General features: G+C 41.0%; 1 protein-coding gene across 2 annotated transcripts in view; it reads left to right on the forward strand.

Moving 5' to 3' along the window:
- The first annotated feature begins 2188 nt into the window (after positions 1-2188).
- Positions 2189-17846, forward strand: part of SH3D19 (SH3 domain containing 19) — an 81624-nt gene continuing 65966 nt past the window's right edge. For both annotated transcript variants that reach the window (XM_054291880.1, XM_054291888.1), the window contains exon 1: positions 2189-2369. In XM_054291880.1, coding sequence (XP_054147855.1) covers positions 2252-2369 — 118 coding nt within the window. In that variant the 5' untranslated portion in view covers positions 2189-2251. The remainder of the gene's footprint in view (positions 2370-17846) is intronic.

Consider the following 17846-nt stretch of genomic DNA (forward strand, 5'->3'; position numbering starts at 1 on the left):
CTGCAGCTACTCCGTTCAGCATGATTTTCTTAGGCCTAAATTTTGTCCAAATGTATTTTTCAATTTCATGTGCATGGAAGCCTCTGTGTCAATTTCATCAACAGCAACAAAAAGAGGCTTCATCTAGTCTTTGAGGGCTCCTGGAATTTGTGTTATGTTCTATGGCTTATTTCTGGTTTTTCCTTCCTTAGTAATTTTACATTATACCAAGTTGCCTTTCTGCCAAACAGCAGTGAAACATATAGTATAAAAAAAGAAGATATTTGGAAAGTGAAAAGTGGATGGTTCTTGTTGTTCTTTGTGGCTAGTGGAGTTTAGGAGTTGAATGCAGGTGCTGCATTTTGGTTCCACAGTAGAGAAGCAGAATACAAACAACACAGTTTGTTTTTCACGGGAGAGTCTCTTCTGTCTCTCACATATGCACATACCAACAGCATGTACCTGTGACAGCAGTGCTCCACTGAAAAGTTTTGTATCCACTCTAGATCATGTGCAAGGCATGTTGACCTTGCACTGAAATTTGTAAGGTGATTTCCTTGGACTACCATGCAATCCATCCATGCCGAAGTCATCCACAGCATGAGGATTTTGAGAATACATACCTGTATTGGAAGGTTTCATTTGTCTGTTATACACTCCTGCTGTACATTCAGTTTTATTCCTGGCCTTACATCACAAGTATAAAGCCTTGTGTCCTTCAAAGAATATCTATTATACCACTTGAACACTAAGAGCTGCAGTGGAAGAAAGCCTCTGTTAAGGAACAATGACTGTAAAGTCAAGCACTGAAACACTAAAAAATGCACAGACAATCATTTGTATTCATGCATTATATATTTTTCAGTTTTGTAATGACTTTTTTTCAACCTGTACAATATGCTTTATTCACTGTGAGCATAGAAGGTGCTCAGTGTGTCAGCACAGATATTGCTCAACAGTAGGATTACTCACTGTTTAGTTGTACCTCCCTGCTCTAATTTGTGGTCATATACTTTATTGGTTTACTGTCCCTTATTCACTTGCTCTGAAGATGAATTTATCTTCCTTATATCCTGTTTTAGTAGTATCTACATGGAATAATATGTAAAAATATTTATGACTAGGTTTTAAAGCTACCATATAAAGTGAAGAAGCAATATAATTTCTACTTAGATATAGGCAGCTGAGGACTTGGGTGGGTGGGGGAGAAATCAGATGTAAAACCACACGGGTGTCTAACTTGAAACGTGGCCATATTTTTCGTATCACTTCAGCGCTGTTAAGTGTGTACCTCACTGGTTTCAAGTAGGTCCTAAGATAACTTCTGAAGTAGTTCAAACCACGGTAATGAACTCGGGCCAAGACACACATCCTCCTAGCCGCGAGCCACAACTGCTGCCGCTCAAAGAGCTGCCTGCCCCCAGCCCTCAGCCAGTATCGGGCCCACAGTCTGCTGCACCCACAATTCCCACAGATCCCGGGGCTCCCGACTTTCTGGCCACGCACAGCAACTGCCCTTGCCACCTCACAGGATCACAAAATTGTCAGGAGCTCCTCTAGTTCAACTCCCCTGCAAAGGCAGGGTCACCTAGAGCAGGTGAGACAGGAACGTGGCCAGGTGGGTTCTGAGTGTCTCCAGAGAGAGACTCCACGACCTCCCTGGGCAGCCTGTTCCAGCGCTCTGCCACCCTCGACGTAAAGAAGTTCTTCCTCGTGTGGAGATGGAACTTCTTGTGTTTTAGTTTGGGGCCACTGCTCCTTGTGCTGTCGCTGGGTACCAACTGAAAAAGTCTGGCACCATCCTCCTCTTGGCATGTTCTTGCTCTCGTCACGAAGCGAGGCAGACCTCGCACCCTCTCGCCGCAAGTCCCTTCTCCCCTTTACCAGGAGGCCGAGGCCGCCCTGGCTCGCACACCCCGCTCGCTGCCGGGCCTGGCTCTCCGGCCATCCCCGCGCCGTGCCCGGCAGAGCCGCCCGGCGGAGCGCGGCTGCCCAGCGGCGGCAGCCAGGTACCTCCCCCCGCCGCCGCCTCCTCCGCCCCCTTTTGTGGCGGTGCCAGGCGGCCGCCGGGTTTCCTGCTGACGCCGGAGAGCCGCGGATGGGCAGGAAAGGCCGCCTCTCCTCCCGCCTCGCCCCGCCGGCAGCAGCGCGGAGCGGTCTCCGGGAGAAGCGCGGCGGAGAGGGCGCAGGTGCGGGGCGGGCCCGGCGGCCGCGAGGGCCGGGCGGCCGCGCCGAGGAGAGGGCGCCGGTCATGGCAGCCCCCGCTTCTTGAATGCTGCCAGCCGCCCCTCCGCCGCCGATGGCCGAAGCCTGGAGGCTGGAGGAGGACGAGGAGGAGCTGCGGGAGCTCGGCAGGAGGCACCGGAGGGTCGCGCTGAGCTCGGCAGCAGGTGAGCGGCGAGGGCGCGGCGGGCCGCGGCGGCGCTTCCTTTGGGCTGGCCCTGGCCCGCTCCCCGTGCCTGGATTCCTGTCGGGGGCAGGGCGGCATTGGCGGTGCCACCCCGAGGTGTGCCGGCCCCGGCGGCCTCGCCCCAGGGCAGCTGGGTTCAGCTCAGGTGCATCCCAGCCGCAGGCGTGTGCCCGCGGGCCGCCCCCAGAGCCTGCTCTGAGCTCAGCACAGTCATACAGTGGCTTAAGTTAGAAGGGGACCTAAAGAGCACCTGGCTCCAGCTCCCGTGCCGTGGGCAAGGACGCCTTCAACTAGACCAGGTTGCTCAGATTCCCATCCAACCTGTCCTTGAGCACGTCCAGCACTTCTGTGAGCAGCCTGTTCCACGGTTTCACCACCCTGAAGCTAACATGGGCACGTGCTGACTAGCACAGACATGCCCAGGTGCACAGGGTGCTCCATCAGGAAATTAACTCCCCATTGTTTTCAAAGTACCAAGGTAGAGGAACATCTAGACAGCAAAGTTGTTGTTCATGTTTAGCCATTTCTGTGTAGGTTTGGACAGCAGGCCCCTGCAAAAAGGCAAGAACCACTGCATGTGAGAAGGAATGGCGCTGAGTGAGCAGATTGTCATTGTAGAGAGACCTGGACAACAACAAGCTTTTGTTTGAAATTATTAACTCAAGTGGACCCTGGCAGCAGCTGATATTATTTTATTTAGACATCATTGTTAATTGAGGGTCAACATGCATGTCACTGTCCTGTAGTCCCTGAGGTGTGAATACAGCATTTCTTCTGTCAGTGTAAAACCCTTCCAGGATAAATCATTTTCATAAGGTCTGTTTCCAGGTAAAATCTCACCCATGCTACGTAGGTGAATTCCGAGTATTCTGATTTTTAGTAATTATGGTACAACTGTAACTATAGCACCCTTTGTAATTCATGTGAGTTTGCATCCATTTGAACAAGAAATTGAGTGTCCCTTTTGTAGTTGACAAAAACACAGCAACATGAGGGATTCTAGAGGACAACTTCCAACAGGCAGGCCCTGTGGCCTTCAGTGGCTCAAATTATGTCAATGCCTGTCTGTGCAGGTGCAGGATTAGCAGGACCCTATTGAAACCACTGTGGTTTGGCATGTCTGCAGGGTTTCGCCTTGTCTGGGGTAGAGTGCAGAAAATCAGCATTAGTTCCTGTATGGTTTCCTCCACAGCAAAGTGTTCGTGCTGCTGGTTATGATGTCTGTTTTCTAAAGATGTTTCTTCTAGAAGTTTTTATTAGTGGAAAACATAGAATTGGTTCTACAGTTTCTATATCTATATAACCTTTGCCACCTTCTTCTGGAACAAAGCTTGTTCCCAGAATTTGTCTTTGGCACAACCAGTAATGCAAGGGGTTTTTTCAATTTTTACTTGTATTTTTTCCGGATAGCCACCCCTTGAAATGGGGCCAGCACTGTTTGTTTACCTTACTGGTGTAAAGTATGTGTGAATGAATAGCATTCTGCTTGAGCTGTCTCGCCTTCTTTCCATCTGTTTGCACATCTAGCTGGAAAACACCGCTGAGGCTCCCAGCAGAGTATTCTTAAGGCATCATTGAAGAATATCATCCAAAGTAGATGAGTTTCCTGCTCTTCCCTTACTTGACCTTCATTTACCTAATTTTATTTACAAACCTTTTGAAAATTAGTGGGGTTTTTTTTGCATGTAATGCGCGGTTAAGCTGCCAAAATGGTAATACAAATAGGTGTTAAATAAGCCTTCGAGATACTTTGTTGTAGGGTTTAAAAAAATGTAGTGGCATCTTAGCAGGCTGTCAATTTAAGTATTTCAGTCTGTTAAACTAGTTGTGAATGCAACAGCTTAAATCTCTGCTGTGTTCAGCCTGTGCATGGAAGTGCATAGGGGCAGTTCATCACCTTTGTCCTGCTGGTTCGAGGCATGTGTGCAAAGTGGGAGCTGAAAGGTGAAAGTTCACAAGTACTTCTGACTTCCTGAACGCTCGGACTTGGTTAGCAGTGGTTTATTGGAGAGGCAGAGCACAGGAGGCTCTGCAATGGAGAAATCATATTTTCCCTTGAAGACAGTCACAGTTGTGCTGCACCATGTACTGTAGGATGAAGCCAGCTAGACTAAGCTAACAGCTTGCTGCTGCTCTAGAGGTGTGATCTCCTTTGGGGATGTGCACTTCTGCTGTCTTGTGTGTCAGCTCTGCTTCTCGTCCAGCCTGTTGGTGAGTGAAGTCACTGGAGTTGTGGTTTGGTGGTAGCCTGGGCTGATGGACTGGGTGGCTGCCTCACTCAGAGCCCCTGTGCTTGCTAGAAGCTGCACCAACCTGTTCTGGTGCATTGTCCATGCACAGGGATATTTTTCTAGTTCTCTTCAGTGGTTGCGAGGCTTCTGATTCAGCTCACTGTAATGGTTTTGGGTGAATGTTGAAGCTGACACAAGGGAAAGAACAGGAACATGCAGCCAGAGGAAGGTAAGAGCCTATGCCAGTCAGGAGTTAGTTTGGCTTAGATTGCTGTGAAACTGCAGCCTGACAGCTGTTAGAGACCTACTCATGGTTTGGTTTATGGGGTTTTTTAATTTGATTCACTAGAGGGTTGATTTGTTTGTTTTTTTGCTGTGTTGGGTTGGGGGCTTTTTTGGTGGTTTAATGAGCTGAAGATGCTTGCTTAAGCAGCAGACTGCCAGAGCAGATCTTGGAGAGTATAAACTTGGAGGAATGTGATAGGCAGAACCATTTGTGTCCATGGGGTGGTTGTAGATAGCTCAGGTGATGTGTCTGATGTGTCTGCCACACTGCATGCCAGAGCATTATTTTCTGTGAATTCAAGGAAGTTTTCCTTTGGCATGTTATGGAAAACCTGAGAGAATATCTATTAAATAGAGCAATTTGAAAACTCTTCTAAAGAAACTATTTTCCCTTTGAGAAAGTGCTGATTGAATTTTATATATATATATATATATGTATATATTTAATGATTTTTCAGTTATAGGGAGGAGAACTACAACATATTCTCTAAAAATTGAGAACAATGAAAGTAGCTGCATAGGTTCATTAAAACTGAATCATCTGGACACCTGGTCTAGAAAAGGAAACCACTTTTGTTGGAAAGTTTTAGGGTTTTTAACTGCAATATAAATGATGTGATCAATTTCTACCTCCCTTGTTGCTTATTTCTGTTGCATGCATTGTTGTTCTGGGAAGTTACAGTGACCACACGATATTTACTAGATTTTTTTTTGTTTAGAATGTTTTGTTTAGAATGTTGTTTGTTTTCAATAAACAAACTAAATTTTTAAATAAATAAACTTTTTTGTAAAATAAATAAACATTAAAAATTCCAAACAAACCAGAACAACCTCACTAAAATGCTATTTCTCCATAGACTTATAGGTTCTCTCCAGTCTAGCTCTAAACCTTGATCTGGTGTGCTTTCCTATTTTCACTGCCTTTTTCTTCTGTAACTACTGACTAACATGGACTTGCAGGAAAGTTTATAGTGAAAGTAGCAAATTTTAGTTATGAATTACATTGGTTGATTATTTGTCCTAACGGTCACATTAGAGCTGAGCATCACAATATTCCAATATTACCTAAAGCACACAAGAAATTCTTAACCCATTCAGTATCTGCATTATTTCACTTTGAATTCTGGACAGTGTTCCCTGAGAAAGAACAGCCCGTTATGGATGTGGCAGAAATCTCCTTACTTAAAAATAAAATGAAATTACCAAATATGGAAGCCAACACTGAAATTTATTTGAGTTGATAATGAAGACCTATGAGATTTTTACTTTAATGCGTGGTTAAAAGTACACGTGGTCCAGGCTTTTGTTTAATTTACTATTACTCTGTTTTACTTATTGCAAACGCTTGTCTGTGGTTTGCTGTTATACAATGGCTGTAAATTTTGCACATAAGTTTAGCTGTGCTGATTGAAACATCTCTGGGTTGAGTTTTGTTGGGTTTTTTTCCCCTTCCCCTATTTCTGTTTCTCCATAGTTGTTCAGATGTTTCCTGGAACTTTTTCAAGTCTACTGAGCAGTTTTAGATTATGGATGAAATCATCTGGTTTTGGTTGGTTGATTGACTGAGTGCTTTGGGGTTTTTTATGCCAAAACAAGATTTAGTTCAGAGTTGGATCAATTCATTACACTCCCACAATTCCCACATCAAACTGGCACTGACTTGTTTTTGAAGCTGAGAACAATGAGCTGTATCCAGTATAACAAATTAAGGTTGAATATTTCACTGCTCAACATGCTGAGAGGTTGTGGGGGTATGTTTCTGTAGTGTGTCTGACAAAGTTCAGTGAACACTACTTTGCAGGCATCATGGACTTTTTACAGATAAATGAAGAATTTAATACAACAACGCTCAGCAGTTGTTCCCATGTTGTTCCCAAAACTACGTTTGGCCTTAAGAAGTAAAGAATAAGATGGTCTGAAATTGTTCGTTAAATTCTTGGGTCTGAGGCTGTTTTGGTGGTGATGTCCTTTAGGGTTCACTGGATCATAACAAGGACAGCTCAAGCTTAGTCCTTCCCAAGAGGTGCCAATGACCCTGGAGCTCAGAGAAAGCATGGTTAGGAAAAGAATAATTCAAAGACTTAGTTGGTTAACCGACTCTTTTATTTGAGAAGTAGAAGGATCGGCATCTTGCAGAAGGGAAGTCAGCATTGTTCAGCTGAAACTGAATTTGTTGCATGCCTGCATGCCTGTGTCCTTCAGTGCTGACCTGGAAATTGTTCTGCTTGTCCATACCAAGTGTAACCATTTATCCTCTTTTATTAAGAGAAGAGAAAAGAGTCTCCATCGAGTAGATCATTTGTTTTAAATAAATTCATACATCTACCTATGATCTGCTAGTCTGCCCTTGTGTACACAGGAAGCCCTGAAAAAGAGGACTAAGAGGAGCATTCAGAATAGGGGAGTAGGTGCCAGTGTTTTAATTATTTCTTTGTTTAGTCAGCTCACAAATTCTAGAAGTGGTGGAGGGGATGGGCAGCTGAACGCTGCTTCCCTCTTTTCCCTGGGATTCAGTCTGTTTTGTTTTGATAGTCCCGATGCAGATTTAGGAGCTTCAGGTTTAATAGCTGCTTCAGGCACCACCACAGTAAAACACTTAAGATCCAAAGAGCACAAATAATGTAATTCTCCTGTAATAATCTCTGACCGATGTTGGTGTGTTGTATCTTGGAAGTATTAAGAAGATTATATGATTAAGCATTTTTCACAGCCCATTGAAATTTCTACTATATTTCATAGTCTTTGACTGTAGCTTGTTTGAAGTAAGTATAAATACTAACTAAAGCTTTTCTGGAAATTAAATAATATAGCCTATACATGGAAATTCTCCAGCATATCTTGAGATTCAAGTTAGTGGCAAGAAGAAAAACCGCTTGCAGTTACTTGGCCCAGAGTATAAACTGAACCCCAAAGAATGTTGTGCCCTCTGAAGAAACAATGCTTCTAAAAATGAAGGCTGGTCTTACAAAAATAATTAAACTTCTGGTAGTCAGTGGGGGGTGATGTCTTAGCCAAGTAAACTGTAGAAAGACAAATAATAATAAGTATCATTATTAAGTGATTAAATGGACCTACTTTGTTCAGGTTAGAGCCAAAGCAAGGCACAGAAGTTTATAATTGCTTCAGGAGAGATGAGTTTGTAGCCAGAGAATAACCCACAGAACTGTGATTGCACAAAGACCTTGCTGCTACCTGTGTTGTAAGCAATCATTTCCTGTCAGGGCAACAAATGATAAGTCTGGGATGTTGCATAAAGAATGGAGATAGACAGTAAAGCATAAAATGAGTCATAACCTCATTGCAAGAAGCTTTTACCAAAGTGGTTGATGTTTACAGATGAAAAAAAATGTAATATTTGTAAATAAATTTGTTAATATTTGCTTTTGAGACTATAGCCTTTGTTGTCCCAAAATGAGTTCCTTCACCCAGTGTGCAAGAGGCCAATCCACACAGAGTTGAGGTGTTTGATTCATTTAGTTCAGCTCAAAAAGGGGTCCTACCTGGCAAATTCACAAAGCCAGTACACCAATTATCAAACCTTTTCATTATTTATGCATTTTGACAAGCAGAGGTATTAATGTTTATTGGCTATAATTTATACAGTTCCCTTATTAATTAGTATTTTATTCTTGTTAGTTAAATTACTTTCTTTATTCTTCTGCTACTCAGCCCACATGCTCACTCTTTTGAGTATGTGGGTTTCTTGAGTTGGTGGCTGTGAGTCAGTGGTTGTGGTCTTCCCCTGCCAGAGCTGCCTTTTACCTAGCACATAAGTTGGCTTTGTTTATTCCTCCTAATCTGGTTCCTGCTGGCCTTATCTTGGACATTCTGCCCAGTGTCCTTGCAGTCTATCAGTTCAGCATTCTGTTGTGATTCTGTTTCTCAAATTTTGTACTCTGAAGTTCTCTCTTGTTTTTTCTTTCTCTGTAGCTGAAGTCACTGAAGCATATTAAGCTGCAATTACTGAGATGTTAAATGTAAATTATCTATTTGGAAGCCATGCATCACCTTGATTTAAAATCTGGAAACAACAGGGTAGTGGTGTTTATGCTCGTCATTAAAAGTTAGTGTAATTCTGTTTATTTTGTTTCAATAAGCATCTCAAAGAATATGTGCCATATGAAATTTTATTTTGATAGCACTAAAATAATTTGCCATGAACTTCTTTTCTTGATGCTTATTATCTATAGTGAAGTACAACGCTTTTGCATTCTTCAGTTTCTTTGCTTTGCTTACTTTGTGTTTGTGACCATGGAAGTGTTGTCTGGAAGGGAGCTCTGGGGTCACCTAGTCCAGCCTCCTTCTTGAAACAGGCCTGTTGCCAAGGCTTTGTCTAGCAGTGTCTTGAAAAGTCTCCTGAAAGAGAGGGATTTACAGCCTCTGCAGGCAACCTGTTTCAGTGCTTTGCTTTCAACCTGTTTCAGTGCTTTACTTACAACCTGTTTCAGTGCTTCTTCCTAAAGGAAGAACTTTTGCTCACCTACAACATGAGCCTCCCAAGCTGCATTTGTGACCATTGCCCTATTCAATACTGTCCACTAACACCAGGAAGAGTTTGCATTTGTGATCTTTGTCGCTACCCTACAAGTAGCGGTGTGCTGAGGTTTAGTAGTTTCTTTGCCTTCTCTTTTCTAGGATAGTGGAGTCTGGCCCCTTCAGCCTTCGTATTGCACAGTCCTGCCTTGCTTATTCAGGTCCTCTGACTGTATAGAAAAAATGTAGTGGAAGTGTTGTTTTCATTGCTGACCAAGATTTTTTACTCTGCTCTTGAAACACAGTATGCACAAAAGGCACTAAAGCATTCCAGCAGCATATTTGGGAACACAGTATATCATCTGTTGATCTGTGGTTTATGCTTGGCAAGCATCCTTCCCTTTAGTGAAGGATGAAAATAAGTTTTGTGGGAAAGCATAGATTTAGTGGTTCATGGCACGGACCAAGAAAAATTCCTGTTTTTTCCCTCAACGTTATATAAATTTTGACAGACACAGGATCTTATGTATATCAATATTTTTAAATTGACCACTTGATGTTGTGCTGTTACACTAATTGCTTCAGATGTTTTACATCTGTAGAGATTTGTATGGATTTCATGTGTTATTCTAAAAACATCAATTTGACATTCTGACTTAAGAATTTAGAATCTTCTGACAAAATTTAATGGAATGCTAAATAAGATGCTTCAAAGATAAACCTAATTGGCTTAGAAACTCTTGCATATGTTACAAAACAAATATGTTCTTGCTTTTCTGCTTTCTATGGCTGTATTTGGGTTCAGCCTGAAAGGTTGGATGACAGCAAGGCTGAAAAGCTTCACACTGGAGTAGAAGCTGAATGCAACAAATTTTACTGTTCTTTTTTTTTTTTTCCTAAGCTTTTAAAGAGGTCATAGCATTTATTTTGTGTATATATGTTGCAACCTCAGTCAGCTTGTTAAGGCTTTTTAAGAAAATATGATTGGATCAGAACATGCTAAAGATTTCAAATTATTGACATCATTACTCCTGTGGTTAATAGTGGGCACACTGTCAGACTTTCAGAGCTGTGCTAGTAGCACGTGTGTTAGAGCACACAAACTGAAAAAACAAATGTCTTCAGGAAAGTATGCGAGAAACACCTCCCAGGATTCAGGTTTTACTTCCAAGAGAAATTCCTTCCCCTTTGCAGTCAATTTCTTAGCAACTTCTGGGAGGCCTCATATGAAAGGCCCTGCTAAATTGCTGCCAATGGATTTATCTTTCACTAATTCCTTTTTTGAATCCATTTAGACTTTGTCTTGAAATCTTGCATGGTAGTAAGGAGCACAGTCATTCATTATATGAAATCAGTTACAGCCTTTTGCATACATGTTGGTATTTCTGCTGGATAATCACTGGTTCTTGAATTATAATGATAAATTTCTTATCTGTATTCTGCTTTTTAATGTGGTCTTGATCGTGGTGATTTACTTCCTTAAAAGCTTAGGTAAATTTTCAAGCACCATGTTTACTACAAAAGGGTTCTGGTCCATTCTCCTTCTAGACAGAATATTGTATGTATAAAAGAAGTTGTTTGATGTTTTCCTTCAGTTATAGCATTTAGATTCTGTTTATAAGAGATAAACTAAAATTAATATAATTTGTTTTCTCAAGGTGATAATTTTGTATTCATCATGAATTTCTTCCATTAAAAACTGAGTTCTCAATATCACAGATCTATATATGAAAATTGATTCAGATTGTGCACATCTGTGCTAAATAATTTTAAAGAATTTTTGAGTGTGCAGCGTGTTGTGATCTTATTTCTTATTAAAATACTGTTTGTTCATCCTGTTGGAGAGATGGGACATAAATTTCTGGAAACAAGCTCAGCATTTCAATAACTTTCTCATATTAAATGACTCCATGGCTGTGCTGTATCCATTTTATAGCTGCACTTTAAGTTTAGGGTACAACTCTAATAGAAATGTGGGACTTAGGATCAAAGTAGAAGCTTCTTAAGAACTCTCTCTCTTTCTACCTGGTGCTTGAAGAGCTGTATTGTCAGGTGCCACAGTTCAACTGATGCCAAATGCTGAACGCTTTGTCATTTGTCTTAAGCTTGCCATTCTTTGCAGCATCCAGTGAACTCCAAACTGGCATGATGAAATACACCTGAGAATGGAGTTCCTGAGGCTGGGTACCTGCCATGTCCTGCCTGGACAGTTTACCACATCCATTGTTTAAGCAGGTCAAGTCCATGCTTGGATGAGCATCACTGGAGCATGGAACAAGTATCACTGAATGATGGGATGGGATAATGCACACCTCATGTATTCAGCTCTCATCAGCCTAACTTCAGGAAAAAAATTAGTTTTTCTGTTCTAGTGTGCAAAGCTTGCTGCAGATGACCAATATAATCTCTGGGAAATACATGGTAGCAGCTGCCGTGACATTAGGGACATTTCATTTCTGTAATTGCTGTCCTCTAGCTTGATGTTTGTGGATCCATTATCAAGGACTATTTGAAGTGTGTCATTATGGTATTTTGGCACATAGCAATGTAGAGGTACTTATTAGTGTATTTACAGAGGCTGAATGCCTCTGACAGCATCTGTAGGCCTTTTTGGTGAGTGCACAGAACTGGGGAGAGGTCTAGTAATACATGGGAGGGTAGTTATTTCCTCCAAAGTACCAAACAGTTGGAACTGTCTCTGCCAGCATTACCGAGTGTTGAGAAAAGCTGTGTTTATCTGTGGTAAGCACAGGATTCTTTGTTTTGAGGGCTTTCGAATGCTTAATAACTTTGCCGTCCTTTTTCTTGGTCAAAGCAGTTTTTGAAGCCTCTCATTGACTGTAGGTGAAACTGCTTTGTGTTACCATGAGCAGCACCTGAGTGGATGAAATTTGCATTTAGAAGACTGAGAACAAAATGCTGTAGCCTCAAGTGGAGGGTAGAAACAGGCAAAGAATTATTTTTCTAACAGCTGCACAAGGTGACATCATGGTGCCAGGAATCCAGCTGTACATAGTGACTGCTGGTCAGGATGTTCTTCCAGGACCAAAGGGCACATGTATGCAGATTTCCCTGCACATGTTAGGCCATTAATAAAGGACTCTGAGGTACCTTAAAGGGGATTTGGTAGATGTTTAACACCTTGGAGTAGATGTGGATAAATTCAGTGCACACCTCAGTAAAATGTCTTCAGAATGCCAGGTGATTCACTTGTTTAAAAACTGGATGCCGATCACTACATTATTAAATAATATGCCTTAAAACATTACTTGCTTTAATAACAGCAAAGTGCTGGGCTTCCTGTTCTGTGGAATAGTGGCAGAGAGTTGCACAACTTATAGGCATGTGCTCAAAGCTAATGGAGGAGGGTTATCTCAGGGTAAAACAATTTATTCATATATGCCACCATCATTAAATAAATCTATTTTTTGTGCTTTCACATTAATCTCTTTTATGATGTGTCTAGGTCTTGTAGTCTTTGTTTGATGATAAAGAGTCCTTTTTGGGATTAATCCATTTTATGGTACTTCAGAAGTATCCTATGCACGTGAGAAGCAATTGTTACATTCATTTTCCTAGATTTTTTTTTTAATTTCTGTGTTGGGCAGAATTACCAATGTCACTGGAGAGAAAAGATGTTGTTAATAGGCTTATGTCGAATGCACTTCCCTAGAAAATTAGTACATGTAAAAAAATCAGTGATATTTAAGACTGTTCTCGTTAGGTGGACTGGGTAAACAGCCTGGGGATTCTTTAGTCATAAATAGTGACAAAGGACCGTAAAATACTCCAAGAACAAGCTACTGAGTATTTCAGTGGTATCTTAAGAGAAATAAATACTTTCCTTTGCCTGGTACATTTCTTCTATTTTTAGAGATACTGCCATTTTTTTTTGTGCTTGAGTATATTACAATCCTTTCTTTTCATACATTATTTTCTTTCTCTCTGTGTCATTTCATCTCCCTAGTCTCCAGATTCCTCCTACAGTGCAGACCTCTGCACTTACTTGCACTCACTGTCATGTCTGATATCTAAATTGAAAGCAATGCCACCTTTATTCTGTCAGTGGCTTCACAGGATGAAATAGTCAAGAAAGAAATTTTCTTGTTTGTTTTAAAGCCAAATTTGTTTCCTCATATACAGAAGGGGGAATATCTTGTGAATTGCGATTCAGCACTTTATTGTGAATCCATGTCTTGCCCACATTGAATATGACTTGGTTTACAAGGGCTTAATCCATAAGATTACACTGGGGACTTTTGTTGTTAAGGTTTGCCACCTCAGCAGTATGTTGTGACAGGTGAATGTACCTACACAGAGGTGTTCAAAACTGGAGGCACTTTTGGTGCTGCATGTTCTGGTTCTCAAGTAAGGCAGACGCCTGAGGAGGAGAACAATGGAATAAATTTGGATCTTCCATATTGTGTATGAATGCTTATAAGATAGTCTGTTAAATACAGTGTCAGAAGGACAAGTTTATTCACACATCTAACTATTGCATTTTTTGTATGTTTATCAGCACCCTTTGACAGGCAGACATAGGTAGGACCGAGTGAGCTCTGTGGTCTAGCTGAGGAATATGCAGGAAGAAAAAGGCAGTACAGTGCTCTTATAAAAAGATAAAAGATAATTTTCTTTTAATGGCAATGCTAGCAACATCAGTGAATTATTTTTCAGAAATGTAGATTTAACATTTTAGAAATGCCTAGAGAGAAGCATATTTTATGGTTATAAGTCTTCTGTTCATCAAAATGTTGAGTCAATTAATACTTTCCTTAGGAAAGTATAAAAAAATAAGTAGTAGGGCTCATCTAGAGTAGCTCCCACTGTGATACCGGTGGTATCCTGGTGCCTGTGTCTAGTTATACTTGAAGTACATAATCTAAGAATTACATTGCACTGATCAGCTGGGATGTTTTTTATGAAGATGTGGGGATTTGTACTTCCAGGAGTTGCTAATTTTTTTAAAAAAGAGCTGTAGAAGCAGCTGTGTCCAAATTTTCCTTTTTAAACAACTGTGGTAGAAGGCAAAAGTGTGGTAACATATGTATGTAGTGGGTGTATTTGATTGCTTATATACTTTGTTTATCATTTATGGGTTAAGAACAGGCCCAGTTCCCAGTGCTGAGTTTAGTCTAGATTCTTACAGCACAAACATTTTAGAGTAATGGTGATAGCTTATACAGTCTGTTTCCTTTCTCTTTTGTTTTCTGCATCTGCCCCCTCTTTTGCTGGCACATATGCTCACACTGATGCACACACACTTTTGCTGTTGCAGTGCAGGAGAAATGTAGGAGCAAGAATGAGGGGGTGGAGCTTCAGGGTCACAAAAACTGATCAACAGCAAATGTAGCATTGGCAAATGTGGCCTCTGCTGTCCAGTAAAATCCTTTTTCACTTATATGTTGTGCACTTAAAAATGCACTAAAGGCTTTAAACATGATTATAGTTTATTTTTAACCTTTTTAGCAAGGTAAAGATACTATAACTTAAAGTCTTGGGAAAATTACACTCTTTATGGTGATCAGTAGGTTTCAAAATTAAATACTTGACTGCTGAGGTTCATTGTATTCTCAGCTGTGTGTTGGGGTCCACCCCCAGCCATCTATCAGTTGTGTTTAAGAGTGGGGGGGAAAAAAGCATTACTCCAAGTATAAAAAACTGCAGGAATGCTTTGTGCTTACAGACTCAGTTACTGTTTAGCACTAAAACTGACAGACTACTATAATTTAATTGTGGGGGATGTTATAATATTGTTTTCTTCCTGGCAGTGTACTGCTCTGGAAGTCAACAGCATACTGTAGAATTTAAAGTAAGTATAAAAACTGCCTACCTTTACAATTAAAAACTCTGAGCATGTCCTGATTTTGTAGCCTTTTGCAGTAAAGGGAAAGCTATACATAAAGTAAGTTTTTAAAGTTCCTTCCAAGCCTCTCATTAATCTCTGCTTGAGCCTTCTGTCTTTTAAACAACTGATAAGGGACTCTGCTGCTAAAATATTAAAATATTAAACAAATGTTCAGTTTTATGAGTTTTGCTGTATAACTATTCCTAACAAAATTGACCAAAATTTATAGTAGATTCTACACAGTGGAATCAATTTGCATTGTTTTGGTTCTATACTGAGGAAAGTGATGAAAGGAAGGAAGAGTGGCTTTGAGCCACAATATGCCTTAACAAACAGAGGCAAAAAGGTGGCAGTATCAGTGGCAGTTACTGCTTGTTCCAGTGCAAATAAAGCAACTAGCATTGAAAATTCCCCACAAATGCAGATCTTTCCAGAAAATGTGCAATTCCTTTGAGTCAGGGCCCCATCTACACTGGCAATTAGAAATGAAAACTTGGAGTTTTTGATTCAGTTGTCTGGCAGGGACTGGTGCACCATTTAGCTGTGGTCGAGATGTGTATGACTGAAATAGTGGCATCACGTTTTCAGCACGATGCTTTGTAGGGCTGCTGTATTGGTCTTAGTGTCTGGCTTTGTCAAGGCCTGATGGCCTTCAAAACTGCATTCGGATGCATCATCAGGATGAAGGTTGTACAGCCTCTTCCAATAATTTGCTTATCCTGAAAACATAATTTCTGTCTATATTTTGGTGTTGACAGCACTGCTTAAAAGCCCATGGTTTCCATTGCTTCATTTATTTGGAGGTTTGTCATTGTTACAGTAGCACATCATGCTTGCTTTCCCTGTGAAACCACTGCTGGGCCATTGGGGGCTAAAAACTGCTGGCATGGAGACTGCTGGTTGCTCTAACTACGTGTGTTCCTGGAGATTGTAGGTGCCCTGCCTCTTTTGCTGACTGGTCAATTCAGCAGGCATAGTTAAACTCTGTTTCCTAGAAATGGGAATGGCATGTGCCCCCCTTTCCTCCCTTCAGCTTTTAAGAGATCAAGCTGTGGAATGGAGTTAAAAGTGGGAAGTTACCAGCCTCAGGAGGTTCAGGAGGGCATTGAAGGTTCCCCGGTAGCTTTGCAGTTTGATGCAGCAGAATGTGTGTTAACTTTCCACTCATTTTTCAACATTTTATGTTTATACTTGAATTTTTTTCTAGTGAGAGCAAACTTTTCAGTTGAAGTCACTCTTAGCAACAAGATGCTTTGAAGAAGCTTGCAAAATAAACAGAGGAAAATAATGGCTCTACTGAGTGTGAGTTGCCTTTTTCCTTTTCTTTGCTTGTCTTCCAGAAACAAGAGTGATTGCCTTAAAAGATACTGCTTTCTGCATTGGTGGTCTTTTTGGCAAAAACTTAAGCTATTTTGGGTTTGTGGAGCAACTGAAATGATGTTGACCCAGTTATTTTTCTCCTGATGATTATACTTATATTTTCCTTGAGAAGAAAAACTTTTATGCTGTTTTAAAAACAAACAACAAAAGGAGCTAATTTTCCCAAACTTGGAATGTAAGGGAATCACCTTTTTTTTCTGAAGGCAACTGGTACATGGCATTTCTGTCTGCCACTCAGCTTTTGCATGCTGAAAAAAAGCCATAAGGTGTCCATGCTGCCACTGAAATACACAGAGCATGATTTTGTAAAGAAATGCTTGATTTGCCATATTATTGTGGTATGAAGAGCAGATTTTTGTGCCTTAATGTTTTCCTTGATTCCTCTGCTGTGCTTAGAACTGGACAACAGTCTTCCTGACTTCAGCCAGGAGTCTCTGACTTCTTCCACCTCGTCTGCTGCACCTACTAACTGCTTCTTGCACTATATCCTGCTTCTGAACAAGGCTAATATATTTCTCTTGTATGGCTGTAATGTTATGAGGGCAGCAAAGGTTTTGTAAATAGTAGATGTGAGTATGAAGTGGAGAAAATCTCAAGTATAGTCTGCAGGAGATTGGAGCATGGTCAGTTCTCATGGATTAAGAGACTGCAGATCTCTGGCCATGCAAATTGTGGATTGGAGGACAGGCAGAAAGAACTTCGTTAACTAAAATAAACTTAGAGTTGTACAGTCTGGTTTTGTAGCTTGTGAGTACTAGCTGCTTGTAAATTCCTAGCATATTATACTACAGCTGCATACACAGTAAGGAATTTTATTGCTTTTAGCCACAGAAAGATAGGGAGGATAGTACTGGTGTCTTGTGTCTGGAAGGTAGTATCTGTCACTAGAAATGGGATTTTTGCCTGTGTATTTCCTATGGCAGAGTGCAGACAGGCTTGTTTGTTCATTATAGGTGCTAGTCCAGCAGCATTCAGTGTTTGCTCTGATTTGACACACAGTTTTGGTTTCCAGAGTTTAGGATTGAAGAATATGCAGTTTTCTGCTAGAAGGACATAGTGTCCTGTAATGTTTTATAGCAATTTGTATCTTTGATATTGAGGAAAATATGTAGTGCAGGATTTCATTTTCAGGTCTTTCTAACTATACAGTCTTCTTGCTTATTTCTGTTAGAAAAGATTACAAAGACATCTCTCTGCTGTTGAGGTAACATGCATAGAGAAAAGAGAATTAGTTGTGGGC

This window comes from Melozone crissalis, unplaced genomic scaffold, assembly GCF_028551555.1.
Source record: "Melozone crissalis strain CALT ecotype California unplaced genomic scaffold, PUWL_Pcris_2 ptg000006l_1, whole genome shotgun sequence".
Taxonomy (NCBI): Eukaryota; Metazoa; Chordata; class Aves; order Passeriformes; family Passerellidae; genus Melozone; species Melozone crissalis.